This window comes from Rhipicephalus microplus, unplaced genomic scaffold (assembly GCF_043290135.1).
Source record: "Rhipicephalus microplus isolate Deutch F79 unplaced genomic scaffold, USDA_Rmic scaffold_72, whole genome shotgun sequence".
Classification (NCBI taxonomy): domain Eukaryota; kingdom Metazoa; phylum Arthropoda; class Arachnida; order Ixodida; family Ixodidae; genus Rhipicephalus; species Rhipicephalus microplus.
Window position 1 is genome coordinate 851936 of NW_027464645.1, and position 26471 is coordinate 878406.

The window sequence follows — 26471 nt, forward strand, 5'->3', positions numbered from 1 at the left end:
TTGTTCCAGCTGTAGTGCGGATATTCGTGAGTTCGGCTACGTGTACATAATCTGTGTTCTGAATGAGCACCGCACTGCATGCCTCGATTCTCGGACAAGCGATACTGCATGTTCAAGACGTTTTGCACTAGTGTAGCCTATGAAGCACGTTGTTCCAGCTGTAGTGCGGATATTCGTGAGTTCGGCTCCGTGTACATAATCTGTGTTCTGTACTGGTCGCAAATAAATATTTCGGAAATGTTACCCCGCGTAATAGGCGCGCCCCGAATTTAGAGCCCGATTTCATGAAAAAATAGTGCTCCTATTATGCGAGTAAATACGGTATATAAGCTAAGTATTCTATAAACAGAAATGATTTGAAAGCCTTTTTGCAGCTTGTTACTAAAAAAACAGAGTGGCCTTTGATACTTTGGTAGGAGCTCTCAGCATTACTACGAATGATCACTTGTCACTCCATGTCTTTTTTACTTATAAGGGCATGTTATCATTTTTGAATGCATAGGACTGTCCTCGATTGGTCAGTGAGGAATGGTGAAGCCAATACATAGGGCTCAAACTGAAGAAATAGTGTTGAACTTTATTTTTATCCTCTATAAGGAGGAGTATAGAAAGATAATTTTTATGGAAACGGCTGTCTTGCCTGAACGTTGCTTTGAACAAGCATGAAATATGGTAAATAATGTCAAATAAATCTTGAATGTGCTTATGGGAGCAAATGTTTGCCATCCTATGCATGTACTGATTCATCCAAGTTGTGCATTTCTAGTACTTTCTTTCAATCGCACTTTGTGTATCCTTTGAAATTCATACTATTAGGAGATCGAATGTACTGATGTTAGCAAGAGATAGCTAAATGAAATGCGAATTGCCATCGTTAATACTTGCCTTTCATTCATTAGCTGCATTTTCCAGCTCACATTGTCAAGATAAGTCAGTTGGTGTTGTGAATGGAGAACCATAGCACCAGAATGGCATTTTTATTCGATCGGTGGGTGAGAGAATGCATGTGTCAAGAAAATTTTGGAGTATCTTGCGAAGCAAATTTTTTTTTTTCTGACGTCACCAAAATCGTTTCACTGTGTAATATAAAGATGACTTTGGGTGCCAACATAACTTTAAACTTGGGGCTCTTTTGTTAGAGCATCTCTTGCATTATATTTTCCATTCTGATGACTAGCTTCATTGCATTCATATGGCGTTCCATTGGGCCAATAAGTGCGCTTCCCTCCCTTCATGAAAATTCATCATCGACAACACTAACACAAGACAAGAGTTCAGCTGAGTGATTTGTTTGGTGCAATATTCCTTACTTCGACGCAGTGCCGGTGGCCTGTGGCTAGCATGCGTAAGTGGCTGTAGCATGCCTCTCCTTGAGTGGCCTTTGTAGGCAACACTTACATACTTCTTGATTGCGCATTGGACGATAATATTTACTCTTAAGTGCCCTGGTGTGGGCACTCTGTGGCGTTTTGAGTTTGTTTCGTTGTTTGGTTTCGCTTGGCTTAGTTTGATTATGGGTGACATGCATGTGTAGAGACTGGATTTTCTTCATTCAAAAAGTGTTGCATTGTACAGCAGATGCTTACTTTTGCTCTATTTAATGCAGATCTTATCCACCTTCCATCTGTGTCTCAGAACTCTGTCATTTGTGCCAGTTGTGTCTTTGCATTAGGCATGTTTCAGCGGAGACGTTAAGTATGTTAAGATGTGCAAAGATACTAGAGATCTGCAGATATCCGTGGCCTCTCCATCATACTTTATGCAGCTTTTGAATGACGAATAATTGATCTCAATCTGAGTTTAAAGAAAACAGCACCTCACACTATATCAAGGCTGAGACAAGGATGTGATGTATGATAAAAAAACTGGTTTTATGTCTCATAGTTGATCTTTCATTAGAAATAATTTTTCATTTTCGTCATTGAGCTGCACCCTCTTCAAAATTATGCTTAAACTTTATCTAATATGTTTTGCTCACCCATTGTTGGCTGAGCATTCCCGTCAAACAGCAGTAATGTAGTTGTGCGGAAAACTCATGCGCAAGACCGTTTCGTCATATCTAGTAGTAGCATACACCAGAACCATGCCTATCATTCTATTTGCATAGAAAAATAGTGGTTACATAGATTCGTAAATAATTTGAGAAGGAGACTCCTGAAAAAGTTGAGCTAATGTTTGTGCTCCATAGCTTTGCACGAGTTGTGTGTAGGACGAATTGGTGGTGCTCAGAATCCTGTCTCTATTCATGTTTTATTTATTTGTTGGCTCAGTACTGAGCTATTGGGTACACTGTGCCTTGCAAGCATGGTTTTGTTTGTGCATATTGCTTGCTGCCATTTCTTCAGCTTTTTACGTACAACTGCCTCTGCTATTGAGTGTTTTTTGTGCTATGTAAGTCAGTAACAGTTTCCAATCTGGTACTTTAATTTATGTGAACAATAGGGGAGGGTAAAAGTTCGAACGAATAAACGTGCACAGGATATCCTCCTGATTCTTATATTTGAACTGCCCCTTGCATTATAAGCCAGTCATAGCAGCAATTTGCAAGGCAGATAGCCTTGCATGGCTTCATAAACTCGTTAGCAGTTCATGGGTATTTTGATAACTGAAGTTTATCCCTGATACTTCTTGTTGTGCGTGTAAGCTTTTTGTGTTCTGTGAACGCACTTATACAGCTCCCAGTGGAGTTAAGTAAACGTGAAAGGAAAGCTAAATAAACTAGCAGTGTAAAGAGCTTGTTAGTGTTTAAAGATAAAGAAATGATACCAGTTTCTTGATAGAGTTTTTGTTTGTCTTGCATCTTTTATGGCTATCTTGTATTTAAGTGATCAGAACCCATGCAGATTTTCACCCTGATAACTGGCCAACAAAGTGAAAAACCTTAATGTAGCAGTATTTGTCTGAAGTTGATTTGTCAGATAGCCGAAGGCTGTGACTCAGATAAGCTACATTGTTTTATCTCTCATAGCACGAACCGAGGCGGAACGAAAGAAAGTTGCTCTTTTTCGGTTTGTGATTACTTTTGTACAGTTCTTGGACATGGCGATTTGCACACAGATGGAAAGAAATGTAACGTAAGCATCGTTGCGGTTGTGGCATACGAACTTTACTAGTTTTGTGCGTTGAGTTCACGCTGACTGCAGTAAATGCAATTCACACTCGTATAGAACTTTATATAAGCGTACGCAGGCACACACAAATGCATCTACGCACGTATATGTGCAGCTTTTGTCAAAAGAAATGAAGCCATGGCTTCAGTGTTTGCAGCTGATTCATGTATGTTTAGTGAATCCACTGTTACATCGCTGCTACTCGGAACTTCGATGTTGGAAGTGAATTTTACGTACACACTTCAGATCTATGTGCCAAAAGTTCTCTTAAGATGCGAGTGCTCCTACGATTCACCAAGATTCATGTTCCAAATGGCCTTGGCTTCACTTTGACAAAACCCACGAAATGAATTTTAGGAATGAAAACAGAGCGTGTTGTTAGTGTGTTTTCTTGCTTTTTTGTTTCAGCTTTGTAGATATTGCATTTTCATGAAACATAGGCACTGTAGGCATGTTTGTTTGACATCCGTGAAGCCTCTGTTACCCTGTATCATGAAAGGGGAGGATGGTTTATGACAATAATGTCCATGGTTTATATGAAATCAAATTGGTTTATTTGGCATTTATAGCACTATCAGCATACAAACTTACATGAAGACGAAAAATCAGTTTCACTGCAAGGGTGAACCAATCAATGCTATGGCGACAAATTATAACGTTATAGGAAGTGAGGCTGGTAGCTAACTCTTTTGGATGTAATCTCGCGTAACTCTATAAAAGGTCGCAGTTGCTGCTCGAGCTACCCTTCCTCCTTGCGTTTTTTCACGCTCGTTAAAGACGGGGGCGGTGTTTCCTCTCTGATTGAGCATTGGTCGGCTGGTCTGGCAGGCGGGGCGGGGATCTTAACGCATGTACCTCGGAGTGACGAAGATGGGCTGGCTCGTTTGATCCCTGCTTCAGCCATGTTGGCGCGCTAGTACCAACAGGTAGAAGGTAGGATCCATTGGGGTATCTTATCAATTTGGATTTTGTACACGACACGACGCTGACGGTGCCAGCAAAAAAACGTTTAGACTGTCCATATAATTGCCATCGCAATAAGACAAGAAGTTGTTATATTACAGCTTGCAGTTATCCTAGCGACTCACATCATTGTTATGTTTGTTCACATGTGTCCATTGTGTTCAGCTTTCTTGTGGTCAAGTTGCCAGTCTCGTGTGTGTACGTGTGCTTGTGTGTGTTAGAAAGGCTAGGTACATGCCATCTTCAACAAAAAAACCTATGACAGGGACTCTCAAAAGTGCACAGGCATTGATAGCAATCCTAGGGTGCTCCTCTTGGACAAATGAATGTTCTACGTTAAGTGGATGGACGGATGATGGCACATTATGTGTCCTGTGTTGTTTTGCTCATCTCTTCCAAATGGTACTACTATAGATTGTTACCAACTGAACCACAGTGGTCAATCCTCATAGGTGCATGAAGCAGCTGGCTTTGTGTGAGGCCTTTTGCCTTTGTTCTTTTGCAGTGTGTTTTCAAGTGTGCAAGCACTTTTCGCACGTATCGTCTCACTTGTGTTCAGTGTTTTGTTGTGTTTGTTTTGTTTTGCATGCCGTTTTCTTTGAATGCTTCTTTGCTCTCCTTTCTTGGCTGTTTGGGTCGCCGTGTTTGTGTTTTGTTTCACATAGATTTTTTCCTTCCTTTTGGCATTTTTTTTACACTTGCCATTACAGCCTCCAGCCATGAACACAAAGACACAATGTTCAGAGAGCACACTAGGTGAGTGTGTCGATGGTTGGTACGCGCTGACTTTTTCAACCTTTTTGTCTTCCCCTTTTTTAATAATTTTGGCCGCTGCTACGGCATGAGTCCAATTTTTGCCAGAGTATTTTTGAACAACAAATTATTTTACAAACCAGTTTTGCGTAAAGACATGTTTACAGGCACATGATAGGAATAGCGTAATGTTTCTGTCAATAAAGTGTAGTGTCGTCTTTCTTCCTTCTGGGACTACCCTTCGTTTAATTGTTATATGTTTCCCTGTGTTTGCTTATGTGATAGTAGTGTGTATGTATGTGCGTCGTGTTTCTTTAAGTTAGCTCTATGATGACGTGCAGGCTGTTGGTCCTTGATGAGGCAAAAGACAGTGTATGTTTCATAAACACGTGAATGTTGTGATGGTGTGTGTGTGTGTGTGTGTGTGTGTGTGTGTGTGTGTGTGTGAACATGCACAAGTACATGTGAGAGTTGGTCAGGGTGTGTCATTCGATGTTGCGTTTTGGACTTTGATGATTAACTAGAGCAGTGGGTCTTCATTTTTCTAGCAAACACGCAATGGGCATTTTGCAAAAGCATAGCTCTGAATTGGAAGTTGTCTTTGGTTGTGTAAAAAAGGTATGTATACAAGAGTTAAGACGACAAATGAATTAGCTGAAACTTTGTTGCATTTTGTTGCAAACAATGCCTGCAAAAAAATTAAAAGCCTGCAGAAAAGTACAACGTAGAAGAAAAGATTGAATGTGTGTGTTTACTACTTGTTCGTGCATTCCGTTGTTTCTTCTCATATGGCTCTGATATTTCTCTTCATGCGGTTACAATATCGGAAGTAAACCACTTATGCCATTATGCACCAAAGTTGTGTATATAATATACCAATAAATGAAATTATGCAGTCTATGCTATGATTGAAAATTCATGAAAATAACTGATTATGTAAAACAGGCACATTAAAGGCACATAAAAGGGCACATTTACCAATTGTATGCACTTCACCGACAGAAACGACTCGCTCGGTACTTCTAGTCTCCACAATGATTAGGATCAGCCATATCGTCTCGGTTCTTGTACACGTACTTATGTAACCTCTGGACATTTACTTCAGAACAGGTGGTTTTGAATTTAACGTTAGCATAACACCTACTAGCAGTGCAGAGAGTACTGCCATTGAAATTGTCGCATCACGTGCATCATCATGGCAGGCTCGCACATTTTTTTTACCAAGTAGCTGATCTCACAGTCTGATTGCTAATGAGCTCATTGTCTGCCTTGCTCTCACAGTCATATCTTAAGCAGTGCTCATTTCAATGCTAATTTCTAACTAGCCCAGTTTAGCCCACTTTAGTGTTTACTGGGAAGATCTCAGAGCAGTGGATGTCGCTGAGATGTTTATATTTTAATGTCTTGTTAAATTATACTGGTGTATTTTTTGTAAGTTCAACATCTAAAGAGTAGGCTTGTGCGAACATTTGGGCCCTTCAAATATTTCAGCGAATATTGCGGCACTTGAATTCACTTCAATTTAGATTCAAGCTTATGAAAATTTTGAAGTATTTGAAATGAACGAATAAATGTAAAAATACTAGTTCCTATGTAACTCTCTGTAAAGGTGGTTTCACTGCAGTGGAGGGCTGCTATACCATGATTACACATACCAAGGCGAAATCCACACTGCCGTGCTGCCCCACTTTCCTTAGTACTTTGTTTAAAATTTAAATATATATTTTGCTGGTTAGTAGAGTCATTACAGATGTGTTCATTTTTTTTTATAGTATGTGATATTCAACATCGATTCTAAATTATTCGTCAAAATTGCTATTCTCTTTGAATTTGATTCGAACATAAAATTTACTATTTGCACAAGCCTACTGAAGAGTCATGAAGTCACTGCCATACATTCCATTTTCAGCTAATTTAACACATAGTGTTTAGTCGTATCAGAGCCTTGCAAAATAGGCAGAAGTGCGTTTTTGTTATCTTTATTCTGAGTTGCACTTATTTTCAGTGAACTTTGTTAACAATGAGAGGCCAGGTCTGCCTTTAATTCTGCAATCAAAACTTTAGTTATTTACAATGAGTGCATGCTAAACTTGGGACTTCTCTCTCTAGCATGACTTTATGAAATTTATCATCAGCAACATAATTGCGATGGGAAAAGTGGCATTGTGTTTATTTCTTCTATTCGTTCCTGTTTGTTTATTCTTTTTGTAGAATAACATGAGCAGGCATTTTATCATAGTACGCACATGCGGCCTTAGGGTAGGGAAACTGGCTGTGTCCCTGTGTCTATATGATATGATTTCATTCAAGTCAGTAGCCAACGACATACATTGCCTACACTGGTGCTTAATGTAGTATGATGCCTCATCGTCTCTACTTTGCTTCGAGGCTAGGAGGTTAGCAAGCATGGTGCAAGGGCTTTTGAAGCCACATTTGTTAATTTCTTGAAAGAAATTTACATGTGGTAAATAAAAAAAGAGGCAAAAAAGAAACGTTTCGTTAGAGAAGACTCTCTAATATGCTTATGCATACTAGAGAGTCTTCTCTAATATGCATAGTAAGAGCTTCAATATGCCCTTAATATGCATAGTAAGGGCTTCAATGCTTTATTATTCTTGTATCTTTCCATCATTTCTGTATGTTATTGCTCAATGCAATTTAAGTTATCGCACATGCTATCAGCAGAGCACATCTCAAGGTAAGGTCTGCAGGTCGTCGTTAAACACACACAAAAAAAAATTGGCACACAAACACGAAAGAGCACGATAAGGAGCAGGGCAACATTTTGACAGTACCCTATGCTGCGTTTTTTTAAACAACTTTGAATTTGAGCAGGCTTCAAGTCATTGAAGTATAATCTTCTTAGTTTCCTGTTCCTCGTGTTTCTGTGTGGTTTTTGTCATTCAGCTATAAGAATTCGCCCTCTTTAACCCCTTCTATGCCATAGACAAGCTGTGCTCTGCACACGCATTTCTAGTGAGAATGGCCTAGGAATAGCTCAGCTCATTGGCAGTACTTGCTTGCACTGCCTTAGATGTTTTTGTTTTCTCAATTGGTTTCTGCTCTGAATTGTTTTTGGGTGTTTTCCTCCTTCTTTTTAACTTCGATGATTGGCTTGAAACCCATTGTATCTCTAGGTGGAAAGTGTTTCCTTCATTATTTTAACTTTATTTCTCACGTGGTGTTCAACTCGGCCATGGATGACCTGGCTTTGCCTCAGTATTTCGCTGCGCTCTAGTTGGTGGCAGCGCACACCGCAATGGGCAGTGAAAGCACGAAGCAGTCTTTTTGCGTGGAATAAATAAAGACTGGCAAAAGCCTCAAAGACTAAAATTCTGCCATTTTCGGTCAGAGTGACACAGAAAGGGTAACATGCTGCTAAAATTGTTTGTGCTGTGCTATCAGAACCAAAAACGAGTTGTTGTTGCCTCTAGTTTTAAGCGTGCTCTGAGCATCCCCCACTCCTGAGACTTGTGTTTATAGTGAGACTGTGTGTTATTGAAGCAAGGCCTTGTGTCTAACTGCGACTGTCGTTGCTGCTGCTGTGGCTGCTGCCGTTATCTGCAGGGAATCGTGGGGTGCCGTGCCCGGAGCTGGGGGTGGCCGAGTGCGAAGGGTGGCTCCTCCGGCGTCGGTGGGGGGGGCAGCAGCACCAGCAAGCAGCGCCCCTCCTAGCAGCGGGGAGGACGGCGGCACCAGCGATGGCAGCCCTTCCTCCCTGGCGCCGTCGCTGGGTCCTCCTCCGGGGTCCCCAGCTCTTCCTCTACGCCACTCCCCAGGTACGCATTTCATTTCTCTGTTTTTTTTTTTCATTTTTCGTCAATTGATTTATTTACAACAAAATGTTGTGAGAGACCAGGGGGAAAAAGCTAGAAAATCAGCTTGAGGATGTCCTGGCCGTCCTACACTTATTGCAGTGTAAATGGTGGTAACGAACAGAGAACAGAAAAATGAAATGCACACATAATATATTGCACATGACTTTCCTCCTCACAAGAAAGAAACATGCTTGCATAGACATTATAAAGGAATATTAAAAAAGATTACTTCCTTTGAAAAACAATTGAAACGACGGTATTCTTTCAGAGGCAAGTTTATGGGAAAGATATTGTAGTGAAAAGTCTCCGTAATGCTGAGAAAAGGTTTCCGGAATGCTAAAAAGCTGCTCTTTACTAATTATATTCAGTAAAGCTGGTTAATGCGGTCACTACTCTGGACTGATACCTCATTAAATAATTACAGAGGTTTGATGGTGTGTGTGCTGTGTGTTGCCATCTTAGTAAAATGGATATTCAAACATCATTGTATCACACTCCAAAAAAAAAAAAAAAAAAAACACTTCATTATCACTTGTATTCTTTTATTGCCGTGTCACCATCTTTTACCACTTTCACAGGTTGTGCTGTTTGGTGCTTAATGACCGAGCAGATATTGTTCTTGTGTCATACAGTTCACAATACATGAGCACTCCAAAGCAAGTAGTACAACCATTATCATACAAACATGCATCACATGCATACCCAGCAGTATTTAATGTTGGTGGCTAGTTGGTTCATCTTCAATGTGAACAAAAAGCTGAATCCAAAAAAAAAAAACGGCCCACTATCTGCATGTAATCTGCAAATGTCATGGAAAGACGATAGTCTTGCGTGTGGAGAGTGAACAAAGCATTTCTTTGATGTTCTGTGCAAAAAAATCGGTGAATGGTATTCCGGAGGCGCTGCATTAGAGTGCCTCGAGCGTGCAGCGGAGGCGAACGAGCGCATAAAGTCACGTTACACGTGAGACATGAGCGCCATCTGGCAATTGTTTTTTTTTAAACAAAGCGTGTGGCCCTGAGAGTGGTGATAAGGTGTAGAATGCAAGGCGACGGGTAGGGGCCACCACCGTGTCTTCTTAGCAAAGCGTTGGAAACACTCGCCTTTCCGTGCAAGTGTTGCATGGTCAGCGCAGCGTGATAAGCGCTACGGTCCTTAGAATTACTTATGTATGCCTTTTCTAGTAAAAGACGAGCATGCAGAATATATACGTGTTGTTATGGTGCCTCAGATATGCGCGATAATCGCTTTTTAATTGACAATCACACATGTATAAACGCTGTTTCTTGAGCAACATTGGTGGGCGCTGCGGATGGGGTCGGCCGTTCGGTGTATTGGCTGGTGCTGTTTAAAGCACCCGGTTCGTAGTAACGGTGGACAAACAGACAAATGTACAGACCGACAGACAGACAGACCAAAGTTTTTGCGTCGAAGGTCCCCAAGAAAGACTATCATTTTTAAAAAAGTAAACCAACTAGTACACAATGAACGTTCGCTTGACGATGAGCCATTGTGATGGCATTCCAGTGGGGACAAACGTGCAAACTTATAATGTCGTATACATAACAGTGTTCCCCATAGCTCAGCTTCACTTGCTAACGACAATGCCATCAAGAAACATGCGTGGCAAGAAAACTTGGCTGAACGTTTGTTGAAGCAACCTGTGTACTTTCCTCCTGCTTTCTTGGCAGTGTGCCGATCGCTTTAATATTTCCGATTTGTTTTCAGGACCAGAAAGCAGAATGCCTGCTGTATGTGCCTGGTTTTGTGGTGTCCCTTGCGCCCGACTGTAAATCTAAAAACTGGTAAGAACCTGGCTAACAATAATAATATTAATAGTTTCATTAAAATGACATATCGGGCATCCTGTGCTGTGGCTGTTTGCTGCTTTTTTGTTTATTGCAGGAGTTGGGAAGGGCTAACCTAAGGTCTTAGTCGTTAACGTTTGTTGGAGCCATGTATGGGGTCACAGGCCCGAATGGAGTCTCTGGCGTGAAACTTTTGGGAAATTCCTGCTGTCGTCCTGTAAAGTCTGATTTATGCACCCAGTGAGCATTCTGTTTGCATTGCAATTGCGGCAACAGCGTCTCCATCGTCAGACAGTGCTTCCTCATCTTTTCTCAAAAACGAAGTGCCAGTTACAGCCTATGTTGCTAAAACTGCTGGCACCTTTTTTTGAAGAGAAAGTGAGTGCTCCATCATGCTGTCTCATGATGGATGACAAGTTACTGCAAGGTTCTAAGGTGAAATGTTGATTAAGTTCGTTACATCAGGACAACTCATCTTGGGAAGCTTTGCCAGGTAGACCTAGATTGAAGCCCTCTATCAGGGGTTCGTAACATGCCAATTATTTGCTTCGTGTATTCTTCCTGTTTCTGAAAAGCAATATCTTTTTTTCCTTTTTCCTGTAGTGCCTTCAAGCTCTGCAACTCCAAAAACACTTTTTATTTTGCAACAGAGTCCACGGCAGATACATCAAGGTAAGTTGGGTATTCTTACAGCTACACTTTATCTGCTCCATGAAATGCCTGTGTTCATCTGTTCTTGATATTGCTGGCTGATGAAAGATTTCCTTGTAAATAGCTTTAAACAATTTTTGAGGGATTTTTTTTTTCATTGAACTGGCAGTTTTAAAACCCAATGTGCTGGGTATGTTCTCTGGTAGGAATCTTTTTTTGAAATCTGTAGCTACGGTTTTAGCGCAGCCCTTGCTGTTATCGTTTTTAGCCCTAAACCACATTTCAGCAAGGTAATGTTGCTTCATTTACTGGCAGTTGTGATTTACTGTGGCATGAAAAATCCCATAAAAAAGGAATTGTAGGTGAAATTCAGCTGTATTTGTTCGAAACATCAAAAAACTAGAACAAATTTAAATGCTGCCTGTGCTGTGAGTCATGCTGGCGTCGAGGGCCTTACCCAGATATGTGTGTACGTAGTGCGCAATAACAGGGATCGGCATCAGCTGCTCTTTATTCTCATTCCTGGAAGCTTGAAATGTAATTAACGTTGCTGAAGTGATGCGAGTATCATTTTATTCTTTTTGAGAACTGCTAGCAGCGCTCTCTTTTCTCAGCTTGTGCACTTTGGACATGGTTGCCAAATAAGTGTATGCTTAACTCAGGTTGCCTGGAGAGAATATGTATAAGAATGCGAGGGGGAAAAAAAAGAAAGAAAAAGTAATGAAGCTTGTAAGATTGCACTATTTAACACTTCTGGTTACCCGCTCTTGTCTTTCAGATGGTTAACCAAGCTTCAGCAGGCGGCCAAACTTTTCCCCGATTCCGCAGGTAAATAGACAATACTTCTTTGCTTCTGCTTGCTTTGAAATATTCAATAAAAGTAGACTGCAACAACATTTTGCCTTGACTTTAATTGATGACTAGTGTTTAGTCCTCTCGGAGCAATCTTGGCAAAAGCTGTGGGGGAGGATGTTTTTGTCATTTTTATCAGACATGTATCATAAAGACAAATACTGCTCAAAAAAGTGATTCAGCAACTTACATGAAATGTAAGGCATATTGTTTAGAATGAGGATATTTAGGAGGACGGATATTGAGCCAATGGATACAGAGTCAGCATGACACAGTATATTTTGTAAGAGTGGCGAGGTCTGGTGATTTATGATATTGGCTATGGTATAGGAGTGGAGGTGTCATGCTTCGAAGCTGGCTCTATTCTCGGCTGTGGTGGTCGCATTTCAGGGGGGGTGGAACGCAAAAACACCCATGTGCTTATACATGTGGGTGCATGTCAAAGCATCCCAGTTTGTCAAAATAATGGGATCTTCAGACTACGGCATGTCTCATAATAGTATCCTGGTTTCAGAAAGTGAGACCTCCGAATTAGATAATTATTCACAGCAGTGACAACAGGACACAAGGACACAAGTGATCAGGGAGAACTGTTGTCTTGCATTTTATTTAGTGATATGATACATGATGATTTACCTTCTCTTTCTTTTCCACTTTCAATGTCAGGTCCATGCATCTGGGCAAGTGATAGTGATGAAGATGCAGTGCTGGACAGCGCATTGTTCAAGTCAGCATCGTCGTCATCATCGTTTTCCAGTCACAAGATCAGCATTGTGCCGTCACCTTTGGACAGGCCAAGACAGCCATCTCCAAAGCCAATGCCCAGAACTATATTTCTCCGCTCGACTGTGGCTCCTCCACAGTTGACAGACAGATCAGCCACTCTTTCGCCTCGACGGACCACCGGGGAGCCACCTACGACGAGTGCTTCAGTTTCCTCACTGCCCAGAAATCGTGAGTCATCCAACTCCCCGCCGGCAGCACCGTGCCCTTCATCATTGGAGCAGTCTTCAGAGTGCAGTGACGGCTCTTCGTGCAGCCTAACTGCAAAGCAGAGGTTGTCGGGTGCCTGGGACAAATATAGCGATGCGCTGGGTGTTGTAGTACAGCCAGCAAAGCGAGATTTTAGTAGTGCTAAGTCAAAGCCTCCATCAGGCCTTTACATGAATGTTTCCTTCAAGCACAACAGTAGCGTCAAGGAGCCGTCCATTCCAGCGGGTGCGAGCTTGCCCCCGCCAAGTGAAGTGATTCTCGGAGCCAAAACTGGCAATTCGGCCAGATTACCGACCTTGGCACCTCCGTCCCCAGTGCCGTCTCGCGCAGTGCAGCGGCGCCCATCAGACTCCGCCAAGTTGTTGCGGAGCAGGACCGCAGACAACTTTCCCCAGATGCAGACGCCGAAGGGCGAAACGCTGCTCGACCGAGAGTACAACAGGGTGTTTAAGAAATCGCCGTCGGCGTCGTCCTCCCCAGATCCTGCTGCTCTCTCGGATAGCCCAGCCCCGTCCCCGGTACCACTGCCAGTGCTTACTAATTCTCTGATGCCGCGCTGTGCCACGAGCCAGGAGATTAAGGATCTCTACACGAATCGCCGAAACTCGTGGAGGGGCTCCCAGCAGGAGTTGATGATTCCACTTTCATCGGTGGGCAGCAGTGACCTTGGCTCTCCTCTAGAAGGGTGTGTGCAGTCACCGGACTACAGTTTTCGGGACTACTCATCACCCGATTATCCGTCGCAAAGGCCGGACGTCATTCCATCCCAATACCACCAGGGTCGGTGCAGACCGTCCCATCCCGAGGAGGAAGGCACCGATCCATGGGTTTCTCGTGGCACCTCGAGTCCATCTCAAGGTGTCGAACGAGCACCCAGAGGTGAGAAGTTGTCGTCATCATCTTTCCTAAGGGCGGGTGCTGCGCCTGCATCGGCTTGTTGTCAGGCAGCGCCTTCTCCCACCCCAACCAAGACATCGAGCCGTTTCTTTCACTCACCGAAGTTCCTCAAGAAGTTCGCTTCCTCGACACGGGAGGGCTTGTCCAACATGTTGCGTTCGCCGCGGCTTGAGAGAAAGAAGCTGAGTGCTGAAAGGGACATGTATGGGTCGCCCAAGCTTAGTCGCTCTTCTGGCGTCCGATTACTCAAGTCGTCAGCGTCTGCTTCTGCTGTGTCATCATCACCTGCAGAGGTGAGTGCTGTTGATCACTTTAAATCCTTGAGTGTGTACACAAAGAAAATGATTGAAGCGGCCATTTTGGAGTGTAGCTCTTACGTGCTCGTTCTCGAATTGAGTGGCATCGTCGTTGCTGTTGGCATCAATGGTGACATAAGAAATATAATGTGAGAAAGAAATGACCGGGATCAAATTGAATTTGAACCAGGTGTCTGCCACTGATAGCGTGCGGGATAAGAGTTAAATAAAATTAGTCATCACAATGCTAATTGTGCAGCGAGTGTGTGGTAGAAAGCTTCCCACCCACTGCAAAGTGCTTAGCCATAATTTTTCATGGTAATCAGCCACGTGCAGTGTCAACAAAAGGCACATAATGCTTTACAGACGGGTAGCGATACTTCGCTTATCTGCAGAAAGACAAATAATGGCATAGTGGTTCCTGTCCCACAACACAAAAGTTATAGTTTATGGTGTAGTCGATACGTTGTCGAAAGCTAAAACTTCAAGTTGGCCTTGCCGCACCACAAAGCTGTGCACATAATTCATATTAGGCAGTATCCTAATTGTCAATGAAATTTTTTTTGTTCGTTCGGCACAATCCCACGATTTCAACAGCAGATCAAACCAAGAAAAGCATCAGAGCTGTCATCTGTAGCTTTCGATTGAAATGCAATCCAATTGTGGTGTAAAGTGTAGTGCACATGGATGAAAAGGCAACTTTCTGCCTCTGGGGATCAAACCCATCATCTTCATGCAATGTATTTGATGCGTATACCAGTTGCGCTGCAGTGGCGGTCGTTCCCCGACTATATTTTAAGGTATTTGTGTAGTTTGTGAAATACTGAAAGTGTCTGGCCTCAAAGGAAGGCTTTTCGAGTAATTTTCCATAAAATATGCTTTACCCTCAGAGAACATGGCTCATATGATTAAGTTTGACTGCATTTTTAGAGGGAAACTGTCCTTGTCTGCTCTGTGCTGTTGCAGTAGTAGTAGTAGCAGTATAGTAGTAGTAGTAACAGTAGTAGCAGCAGCAGTAATAGCAGCAGCAGCAGTAGTAGTAGTAGTAGTGGTAGTAGTAGTAGTAGTGGTAGTAGTAGTAGTGGTAGTAGTAGTAGTGGTAGTAGTAGTAGTGGTAGTAGTAGTAGTAGCAGTAGCAGTAGCAGTTGTAGTAGCAGTAGTAGTCGCACCACAGGTGAATTACTTTTTTAACTTCCCGTAGAAGAGTTAATGAATTAAGAAAGTAATGGCATGATGATGAAACAAACAATAATGATACTCAAAATGAGAATAAGTTGTTTTAGTCTGCCCTTACATACACTGGAATGTCTATAGCTTCGCTGTCAGAGGGCTTTCTTGACATGGAAGTAGCTGAAATATTTTGGCTGGTTTCATTAGGAAAACTGTTACTTTTCAGTTGGTGTTGGTGTTATCACCTCATGTGTGTTTCGTAGTTTTTGTGTGCACTTTTTCTTAAGCTGAACTTTGTTTGGTCATTTTCATAACCATTCATGTTTCTGTTATTGCACATGCCAACATTGGCAGGTCCCCGAGGAGTCATCGCCATCGCCTTTGACGCACAAGAGTGGTAGCAGCAGCAGCCTCAACAGCAGCACTTCGGCGGGTAGCTTTGTCACGTCGTCGTCATCGTCGCACTGCTACGCCGAAGTGTTTGCACCACCCGGATCGGCACCTTTGGCACGGCCCGAGACGCCGGAGACGCCCCGTGCACGGCCAACGATGGGAGTGTCCATGCTTCGGGGCAAGCGGCGCACTTCATCGAGTGCCGCGGGATCCGAAGAGCGCTCCTTTTCGCCCTGCTCGTTCGCGTCGTCTGCTGGAGGGAGTGGCAGTGGAGCCCCGTGGTCTCGGGATGATGGCAGTGTCTTCGGTGAGGAGACGTCACCTGGAGGGGGCGATGCCTTCCAGTTTGGGCACGGTGTGGATGGGAGCCCTGAAAGTGGTGAGTAGTAACATGGATGAAGCGCACGGGTCTAATGAAACTGACTGGCTATGAAGTTATGGAAGGGGTAGAGGACATTACTTCTGTGTCTCTACTGTAGTATAGTTCGTGTCAAACCTCTTTATGAGACACACGTCTGGCAGCAATAAGCAGGGTATCATGTGTGGCCCCGCCACGGTGGTCTAGTGGCTAAGGTACTCGGCTGCTGACCCGCAGGTCGCGGGTTCGAATCCCGGCTGTGGCGGCTGCATTTCTGATGGAGGCGGAAATGTTGTAGGCCCGTGTACTCAGATTTGGGTGCACGTTAAAGAACCCCAGGTGGTCAAAATTTCCGGAGCCCTCCACTACGGCGTCTCTCATAATCAAATGGTGGTTTTGGGACGTTAAACCCCACAAATCAATCAGGGTATCATGTGTGCATTTTCTTATCAACCCCTATTTTAACTTGGGCATGCTGGCGTCTCTTATACCCAATCGTCTGTTACATCAGTGTCTCTTATCAAGGGGTTCGGCTGTATTATGACATGAATGGAAAGGAATTAAAGTGGATGAAAAATCAGCCTGCCGCAGGTAGAAACCAATCCTACAACCTTCAGATAATGCATCCAATGCTTTACCAATTGAGCTGGCGTGGCTGTGGCTCTCCCTTCCATTGGAGTATTTGTGTAATCCTGGTAGTGTTAGCCAGTGCCATGAGGTTTGCCTGTTGCTTTAATTCGGCTGGGTCTAAGAAAAGAAAGAACCCTTGATCAATCTTTCCTTTGTTTTGTGCATAGTGGTCGTGTTATTGGGTGTTATTGTTCGTCCTCTACTTAAAATTTTTGGTGGTGCTCATCTCCAGTGGATACCCACTGTTTTCGGCAGTCTTTGGGCTCTTCTGCATTTTGTGCTTGACAGTCTGAAACTTTGCAAACATCGCTCTGAAATTGACATCTAGACTTGTCCAACAATGCATTATATGTAGTGTTCCCTTTTTTACTCATTTTTGCATCACTGCAATACAAATATGTTATGCCTGAGGAACAATAACAGAGATGCTTGTTCATAAAGAATTTATTTTTGTGCTTGAGGTATGCTGTTGACACAACCTTAGCATAACCAGAGTCTTTTAATACCGTTCTGGTCACGAAACTTCTCCGTCACTCTATGGGAGAGCTTGATATGCTGCCAAGAGCAGCCGCTACGCGGCGCAAGCTGGGATAGGGGGGCCACCGCGTCGTTGCACCCGGCCATTGCCAGGCGGAACGCATTGGCAGCGGCGGCAGCTCAAATGCGTTGTGTAAAGACTGCTCGGGGTATTCCTTCGAACAAAGTTTTTGCATCAGCATCACGAGAACTTCAAGGGCAAGCTCTCCGCGTTCAAGGTCGACGGCATGAAAATTCGAAGGAGCAATGCCTAATACGTGCTGTGTGACGGGCTGCAGCACCGGATACAGGAGAAGCAAGAAAAATGCGTCGCTCTTCTTTTTCCCCAGTAGCGCCGAACTTCGGGAGTAATGTATATTACATTTCTTCACGCGAGAAAAAAAACAAAGCCTCGCGGGCAACCGTGCGTGGTTCATGCCCGGCAAGTGGGGGGCGGAAGCCCTACTGTTAAGCATAATGGTTGTGTATGTTCTCGGGCTGCAGCATGCGCTGCTTCATTTCCCGCCATCCCTTGATGCCCCAGGATCCAGGTGACGTTGGACAGAAAGCAGGACGGGAGGGGAAAGAAAGCAGAAAACTTGACTGGGTCCCACCCCCCTCCCCTTACAAGGCACTGAGTGTGTAACATTACTGAACACAGCCATAATAGTTTCTAGTGCTTCTCTTCTCCAAGGTGTTGTTCTCTGTGTATTTTGTATAAACAAAACATGTTTTCAAACTTGCTCCTCAATAAATGCACCTGATGGGAAGCTCCCATTCATAGGTACACACCCAAATACTAAGCGGCGTATCATTAGTACCAAATTTCAGATTCATTGCATGCTTTAAATCGTATCCCTGCCCCCCCCCCCTCCCCCAAACATAAAAAAGTATGGTATGGTACCTAGGTGGTGTGACAAAGGTCGCCGAGCAGCTAGCACTGGCATCGAAAGGAACTTCCAGATTAGGCTGCTGTACTTCCCTTCCCTACGAAATCGTGGGTTGTCGGCTAGTAATTAATGCTGCTCTAAGCAGTAAACATAAGGAAACGTCAAGAGAAGGGTGTCTGGACTAAATTGCGTGTAAAAAAGGGATCACTCAGATGTTAGGCACGTGAAAATCGTGCCTATTAAAAGACCCCCTTAATAGTGAAGCAAGTGGTCGCAAAAGCGCTGAGCTGCTATAACCGCGACATCAAAGTACCCGCGTCAAGAAAGCGATCAGCGCTCACAAACGTGTGTCCAGAACAACTGCGCATTTGGGTGCAGACTCAAATGAAAGGTCTAGAATAAAACATCTAGCTCGACCATTCCCTTCATTTGATTACCTGGATAGCAGCGCGCGAGAGACGAGCTGGATATAAACCAATGCGATTTCTCCTGTTTTACCTAGTCGTGTTTCATTCCGTTCACCTTCCTCCCCGTATTTTCGGCCTTAGTGCCAGAATAGAAAGCTCTACTACCGCATAAACAGAATCGCCCTTTGGCCAGGCGCGAACACGTTGTCGAGCAGATCCAGCAGTAGATGCTTGCATCGGGAGCACGGAGCATGATAATCGTCTTTAAACCCTGGCGAGCAACGAGGTACCGCTTCCAGGCATCGTAAATACGCATATAATTGGGCTATGAGGTAATTCTTAACACAATGCGTTATCGCGTGGTGTTAAAACACTTTAAACGCGCTGATATTTATAAGGTTGGTCCGCACTGCCAAGCAAACTACGCGTGCGTTCTTAAGTAAACAGCTTCCATTCGTCGTTGACACTGGATCACGTTTATACTGATCTGATTGCATTGCTGCATTCAGTGACATTTAATAAAAGGTAACAGGAAGAACAGCACGCACATAATCAAGTCGAAACGTCGGCAATCGTGCGCATATAATCCAGGCACTGGCGGCGGCTTGTGGCCCCCCTACGACTGGTGGCGCCGCTAGCGGGAGATTTTGTCCCTATATCAACCTTTGGGCGGAGTTTTGTGACCAGAAAGCATCGAAGGACTCTGGCATAACTGTGTCATTGCCGTAGCACCATTAGTGGTATACGTGTATAAGCCATTCCACTACGCGTACGTATTTAGCTCGTGTTATTGACTTCAATTGCTCAGATCCGAGTGAGGTGTGTAAGGTTTGCAGCTTGGTGCTAAATCTAGCTCGTTACTTGTTTTATTTTTAAATTGACTAACTACTGTTCTGTGAGCTAATCATTGTAATTCTCTTTGCATATGTCTCATCAGGAAAGCATCAGAAAAACATTACCTCAGAGATTTTGCGGGCTTCACCTGTGAGTTATTTTTCAGGAGAGCCTTTGCAAAAGTAACAGTGGACATTATAGAATATTGACTCATTTTATGCATTAATCAAACACATCGCTCGTGTAAAGGTTACATATTTTCACGTATTCGCATGACACGTATGTAAGTTGTGCGGAACAGTATGTTGTTACAGTGGTAACTCAGGGGGAGTGGGGGATGTCATAAACCTGCAGCCATTCCTGATTTGACGACCTTGTCCGCAAGGGTATTAGTTTTGCTTGTTACTGCACTATTGCGCACTCGTGTTTTAGTTTGAGCAAGTGTGCTATTGTGAAATTTCTTGTATCATATCATCACCATGAGGTGTTGGTGGTGCACTACGATAACTGTAATGACGTGGCATATGCTGATTCTTCATAACTTTCATTAGAAAAGTGCAGCCACGTCGATGTACTGCATACTGTGCTTGCCTATTCATGTGATAAATAGTTCCATTTAATCTTAAATCCTGTGATGTTAGACGTTGGTCTACTCTTGCTGATGACCTGTTTCTCGAATGAACTGGACTAGGATCAGCCTGTCGATCCAGATTCCGCTGCTTTTTCTGACTATGTCTTTTCGGCATGGCCCTGCCTTTTCTGTTTCAGTTTTAGGGAGTGGATCCGAGAGGGAGTGACGACTCCGTGGGATCATAGTGGCAATTAAGGATGGAAGGCGACCTGCATCAAACCAAAACAGTGACTAGTATTCTGTGTGGTTAGGCATTTCCACACGCTTGAGGTGCACCCCACGTATACGGGATATTGAAAGACGTGAACCTTATTCTTGTTACGTTTTGTTGCTTCTCGCCTGTTGGAATTCTCGGCTCTCCTACGAGTAACCTGTGCTGCTGCTGAGGTATTCTTCCACCTACCCGTCAGTGAGATTAGCTGTCCTACTATTACTACCAGTTCTAGTGTTGTCTTTCAAGGAAAAAGTTGGCGAATCGTTCAGGGCCAATGAGCCGTTTCCATTTGATGAGGTACTACGCGATACAGCTATACTAAGAGTGCCTCGTATACATGATGATCACCATTTTGGTGATAAGTGCATAACATTGATTCAGGCACAATGTTGCGCCATTGAAGTGATAGAATTTTATTAGTCAGCATTTGCAGGGTCCGATAAATCATCGCTGGTACTAATCATAACTTTCTGGCAGCAGCCCTGGGATCAAAATAAAAAGAATAACCAACAAAGGAAACCAATGGTGATTTTCCGTCGGTATTTCTGAAGTTTCTAGGCATTGACTTCTAGAAAGAAACTGTTGACTATAATTCCCTGTGCCTGTACATTTCTACGAGGCATTAAGGCAACTGGTAGTCTCTGGTGACTCGTACTCATTCAGGAGAAGGAGGGTTGAGCTTTGTCGAATGTCTGTTTAAAGCGGCGGCTGTTCAGACAGTCGGCTACATTATGACATCATGATTTCCCGCATGTTTTTTCAACGTGCAAATTTCGGCACATTCCCATCAAATTTTATTGCTGCTGTTTCTTTTTGCATTGATTAGACTGCGTGCTCTTATAGCAGCTGCTGACAGACTTCGACGACAGCTTTAAATTTTCTGTAGCAAACTAGATATCACAAGGTACACACGCAATGCTCATTCAAAGGTGCTGACTAAAGCAAGGTTGTAGTGTTTGGACACAATGATGTCTTGTGTACCACGCAATATTTAGGCCAGTTTGACGGGAAAGCATCGCTCTAGTAATTCAGTGCCATCTTTTTCTTGGTTCCTGACTGTCCTCGAGGCATTTTGTACGATGCGGGCGGCACTTTCGTGATTGTTTCAAATGTTTTTGATGCGCCTTGCCATAGGAAGAGTGAGGAACGTTTTTGTGTTCCAACATTCTATAAAGCCTAAGGGTGTTGACCATGTTTGCAGTGAGCATGGTTTTTATATGCTCCTAGCGAGCTGCCATGTATTGTGAGCTGTAATGTGTTTCCTCTCTTATAATGTATTTGTGAGTGACAGACCTGCAATAGGACTTTTTATTTAGTTTAGCATAACCTGTCTTCGATACGCCACCTTCGAAGTCTGTAGTAGTGTGAAAACTGTATTATTCACTAACTCTTACTGAACTTAAGCCACTCATTTTTTAAAATCTGCTGTTGTAACTGCATGCGAGCGTGAGACTGTGTGTTTTGCTGTCTTGCGGTGGTTTATTCTGTAGCTTTACGCTTTTTTGAGAGAGTAGTGCATTTGAGCCAAACTGTCTTTAGAGCTGTCTACAGTTTCTACGCTCTTTTATGGCTTCATTCTAAGCTGTATTCTTGCGCTTTGTCACAGTGTGTAACGAAGAGCCAGCCGCCGTATCTCTCACGGGACTGGACCCTTCGAAGTGTTCATGAACAAACTTTTTCACTCTTGCTGCTCTTTGTAGAAAGTTCCTGTTTTTTGACACGCAACTTGCCATCTGATGGTGTCCCTTACTGCGAATCATCTACGCAAGAAAAAAAATACCAGGGTTGTGCTCTTGCTGCACAGGCTATGTCATTTGTCAGTTGTGTGTTAGTAAAGGCGTCTTAGATGAGCTTTGCGATTGCAGCCAGGCCATTGTGATGGAAGTCCACTGTGAAGCCCATAGACGGGCAATGGTAAGCCAAATGTGGTTGTGTGTGTCGGAGGTACATGTGACAAATATGTGGGATGGAGGGAGAAAGTCCAGTGCTGCATATAATAACTACTGTTCAACCGTGTTGATGCATTCAAATAGGGGGGTGACAAAAACGACATGTAAAGGAGAACTCAGGATTATGTTTGTATAATATGAAATGAGTTTCAGAGTTTCCTGCTGAGAATGTACAAACGTGAAGCCATATTGAATCGAATGCATTAACGAGGTTTTACGGTGTTTAAATTAACATCCTCTGGTCTCTGTCACTCTCTGTCACTCTCTGTCCGCCGTCTGTTTTGAGTTGCTCTACTATTGTAGAGAAGGTTGTTCACTGTTGGACTTAGCGTTTACAATAGCTAGCCCGGCATAGGTGGAATGAAATCTTGTGAATAGATTGAATGATTCACATCAGTTTAGTCTACTTCTTATTTGAGATAATTGTTTGATTTCTAGATTTGTGTAGGAGAGTGTTGTTCTTTGGGGTACAGCTGGGAGAGGGTTTCGTCATCATTTTTTACTCAGGGGCCAACTTGAAGCATCTAATCAAGCTTGACAATGTTTTGCTTTGACTTGTATTAACTTGCCCCAACTCATTGAGGCGAGCAGCCTTTTTTAGTGCCAGCTTCATTTGTGTGTTTCGCTAGTGATGCATGGAAGTTGTCATGAACGGCTGTTTGTTATGGGCATTGACTGCAAGAGAATCTTGTTGACGAAAGAGGGGTGCCTTGAAATCATGGGCATCACTTAAATCTTGATGAACATTATTGGATGTCTGCACGTTACCTGCTGTCATTGTATGTAGGTCTGTTATGGAGTGAAATGCTAAAAAGGCCTTCTTAAAAAAGAAAAAAAAATTGATATGTAGCACTACTAGGCTCAATTACATATGTTCAAGGTCCCACTGTTATAGGACATCCTTGAGCATATTCATTCCACTCTCTCTTGGCTTCTACCTTATATTGCTTGCATTGAGAACAGTGTTTTCTCGACAGCCTTGCAGATAGATTGCACTGAACACAATAGGGTCGATGTTAGTATGGTCATGAGTAAGGTGGCAATGTATGCAGTTGCTTCCAATGTCGCTGATCTGCTTTGAATAAGTGTTCTGTCACTTTCTCTGGTTTCTGTATCCTGGTGCATAATTCAGTTCACATTCGAGGACAATGTGGCACATGAACTGGTTCATGTCATGCATCAGGTCTGTTTACAACGATTTGGAGAATTTTCAAGATAGTAGCCAGAGAAGTCGCACCCGAGCTGAGCGTTCATCTGTGCTCTCAGAGTCGACGGAGACACCGGTTGAATTTTATCAGATCTAAATTGCACTTATTGATCGAAAGCGAGACCACACTTTTATGTTCATGCCCCGCCGCGGTGGTCTAGTGGCTAAGGTACTTGGCTGCTGACCCGCAGGTTGTGGGATCGAATCCTGGCTGCGGCGGCTGCATTTCCGATGGAGGCGGAAATGTGGGCCCGTGTGCTCAGATTTGGGTGCACGTTAAAGAACCCCAGGTGTTCCAAATCTCCGGAGCCCTCCACTACGGCATCTCTCATAATCATATGGTGGTTTCGGGACGTTAAACCCCACATATAAATAAATCAATCAATCTACTTTTATGTTATTGTTTGCAAGTTTGATTCTGTGAGCAAGCTGTAAAAATTTCTTCTGTGTGTGGTTTTTGCAGACAGTCGATTGCAAATTCCTCAACAAAAGCACTTTATATTGCTGAAAGTCACCAGTTTAATGCGCCATCAGTGGCAGTGCCAAATGTCATTTTTGGGGCATATGTGGAGAGGTTGGAGAGGATAATCTAGTTTTCTGAAATATCTTGACTTAAATCGAGAACAAGACTGGTTCAGTCTGAATAAGGTGACGCCTGACATGAACATGCAACAGTTGCTGATTACGTTTTTGTAAGCGCATTCTTAAGAGGCGTTACGATGACATCGGGTTTTAAGCCACGTGATGCCTGAGGTTAAGTCGCATTTCCGTATACTGGGATAACGAGGTAACTTCATGATGTGAACATAAGGGAATGAAAGAAACGTTCAGCACATGATTGATGGCATGTTTTTTGTGAGAAACTAGTGAGAGGGGGTACGTAAAACTTGAACAACTCCTCTTTTGAATGAGGTTGTAGCAGTCAAATGGCTTAATTTTTTGTTCCTTTGATCGCCATAACCTGTGAGGCGAGATGTGGATATGTTGAGACGTAGAGGCATTATAGACTATGGCGATTCCGGTGAATGATATTCTTCCGGTGTTTTCTATTAAAGTATTGTTTATAACAAAAGCATTGTTCTGGGACACAAGACACAGTAATTTTCGAGCTCACAGTCAAGTGTCAGCCTATATATAGTATGTTATGAAGTGTAGAGGAGGCACATGTAATACATGGCAACATGCATTCTTTTTCTGAAATGGTACATTCCTCCTTGTACAAGATCTTGACAGAGCTAGACCGTATGTAGGCATTAGTGATAACTTGTTTGGCAAGCATATCATGTTTAATTTTGGCACATAAAACACCATAATTGTGCTGTATAGTCACTGACCAACATCACATCGATTCAGCAGTTTTCTAATGGAAAGTGGTCTAATCGAGCATTGTGCGAAATTCTGCCAGTTCAGCCCTGAGTTCATGATACAGAAACTTGTACTAGCTAAGAGAGAGAGAGAATCAGTATCAGCCTTGATGTCTTGACATTCTCAGGTCTGTGAAAAATGTGGCCAAAGCATTCTTTTTTCACATGACTTGTCTTGCTGACATGAATTTCTCTTAGTGATCTGCTCAAGGATGTTCTAAACGGTTAAACCTTCACACCATTTTTTTGTTCACATTGTCTGAGCTATATAAGCTTTTTTTGTACGGTAGTGCTAGTGCACGCCACTAACATCGGTGTGCCATCGTTGGTAAGCTCTGTAAATTGCTGGTAAGAGCAGATGATTTTGGAGTAGCTTGAAATGGGAAACGTTGTTAAGTTTAGAAAAAGAAAGTGTCTAAGTGTCTAGAAGAGTTAGTTTAGGTTTGAAGGGAATTACTTCTTTTAAACGAAGGAGCTGTTCGTGTTTTCCTTCTCAACGCAACAGTCTTGTACAAATGTATATTTTTGTCTCCATATTGTACATATAATTGTATACACAAGGTGCATATATTAAAATATTTTATTCAGTGTTACGCTTCATAACAAGCAGTGTGTTTTGCCTCATTATTGTCACAATCTGGTTTGGTGGCTTACGTGTTTGTGAAAGTTGTGCAATTTGTTGCCAGATATAAGTGCTCGGTCTTCAAAACACTAAGCAAAAAGAGAGAGAGAGAGAAATGGAGAGAGGCAGGGAGGTTAACCAAGCTTTAGCTCGGTTGGCTACCCTACACTTATGGTTGGGCAAATGGGGAATAATAGAAAGGAAAGGATAGAGAACAAAAAAGAAGAAAGAGAGGGATAAACAGTCAGCTTGAAACTACAGAACACGGTTTCGCGCTGTTCGTTCACAAACGCTCGTGATGTCCAGTAGTCCGGAAGAAGCACAAGAGAGCTTTCATGGCCTTGTGCATCTACAAGACCGTATACCAAGGTCCTAGGATCTTCTTTACTGTGAGTGGTCTTGAATCCAGGAAGTGACTGAGCTTGGTTCCCATACCTCGTTGTTGAGTCATGTATGTCTTGTATGATTGTCTTAGCATTTAAAATCACTCTCCCCCCTCCCCCCCCACCCAGGAAAGGACTACGGCTGGATCGGGTGCATCTGGCTGACATTGAAAAAAAATCGAGGCTCTAGTCTAACGCGCGCACCTGCTGTACTGGGTAGTGAGGTTTGTCCAACTCCTGTTGCGCATACACCTGTGGTTTCTTGCGGCACCTCATAAACTACGGCTAGCTACAACACTTTCACCGTTAAAACCTGCGTGGCCCCATAGCCTGCCTCACTGAACGATGGTGGACCTGGTCACACTGAGTAAAGTATCGCGCGCGAACGTTTTTCTAAAGCTTCTGATAACGAAAAGTGTTTGATTCGACTCGGACGTGGTATTGAATGCTGCATATTAGGAGGAACGATTATTTTTCGAGTAGCAAGCAGTGTTGAAAGATATCAAAGGCTCATCGCAAGGGCAAAGAAATTATTGCGATATGAACGAAATGTAATGTTACCTTATTTACTCGATTCTACCACGCCCTCGATTGTAGCGTGCACTCTGTTTTCACGACGGAAAAAAAAAAGTAAGACATCGATTGCAACGCGCACCCATTTTTCTCGTTGGCCCGCACGATCACACTACTCAGGAAAACGACTCCTTTCGGGAGCGTCTTCCGTTTAAATATGAGTTACGGGGGAAGCTTGTGCCTATCTGA

General features: G+C 43.2%; 1 protein-coding gene across 3 annotated transcripts in view; it reads left to right on the top strand.

The window, feature by feature from the left end:
- LOC142790145 (uncharacterized) overlaps nucleotides 1-25310 on the top strand; it is a 107980-nt gene extending 82670 nt beyond the window's left edge. For all 3 annotated transcript variants that reach the window (XM_075885128.1, XM_075885127.1, XM_075885126.1), the window contains exons 13-20: nucleotides 4784-4829; nucleotides 8394-8605; nucleotides 10373-10449; nucleotides 11056-11124; nucleotides 11882-11931; nucleotides 12622-14138; nucleotides 15666-16083; nucleotides 20108-25310. In XM_075885128.1, the coding sequence (XP_075741243.1) occupies nucleotides 4784-4829; nucleotides 8394-8605; nucleotides 10373-10449; nucleotides 11056-11124; nucleotides 11882-11931; nucleotides 12622-14138; nucleotides 15666-16083; nucleotides 20108-20136 (2418 nt within the window). In that variant the 3' untranslated portion in view covers nucleotides 20137-25310. The remainder of the gene's footprint in view (nucleotides 1-4783; nucleotides 4830-8393; nucleotides 8606-10372; nucleotides 10450-11055; nucleotides 11125-11881; nucleotides 11932-12621; nucleotides 14139-15665; nucleotides 16084-20107) is intronic.
- The last annotated feature ends 1161 nt before the right edge of the window (nucleotides 25311-26471 follow it).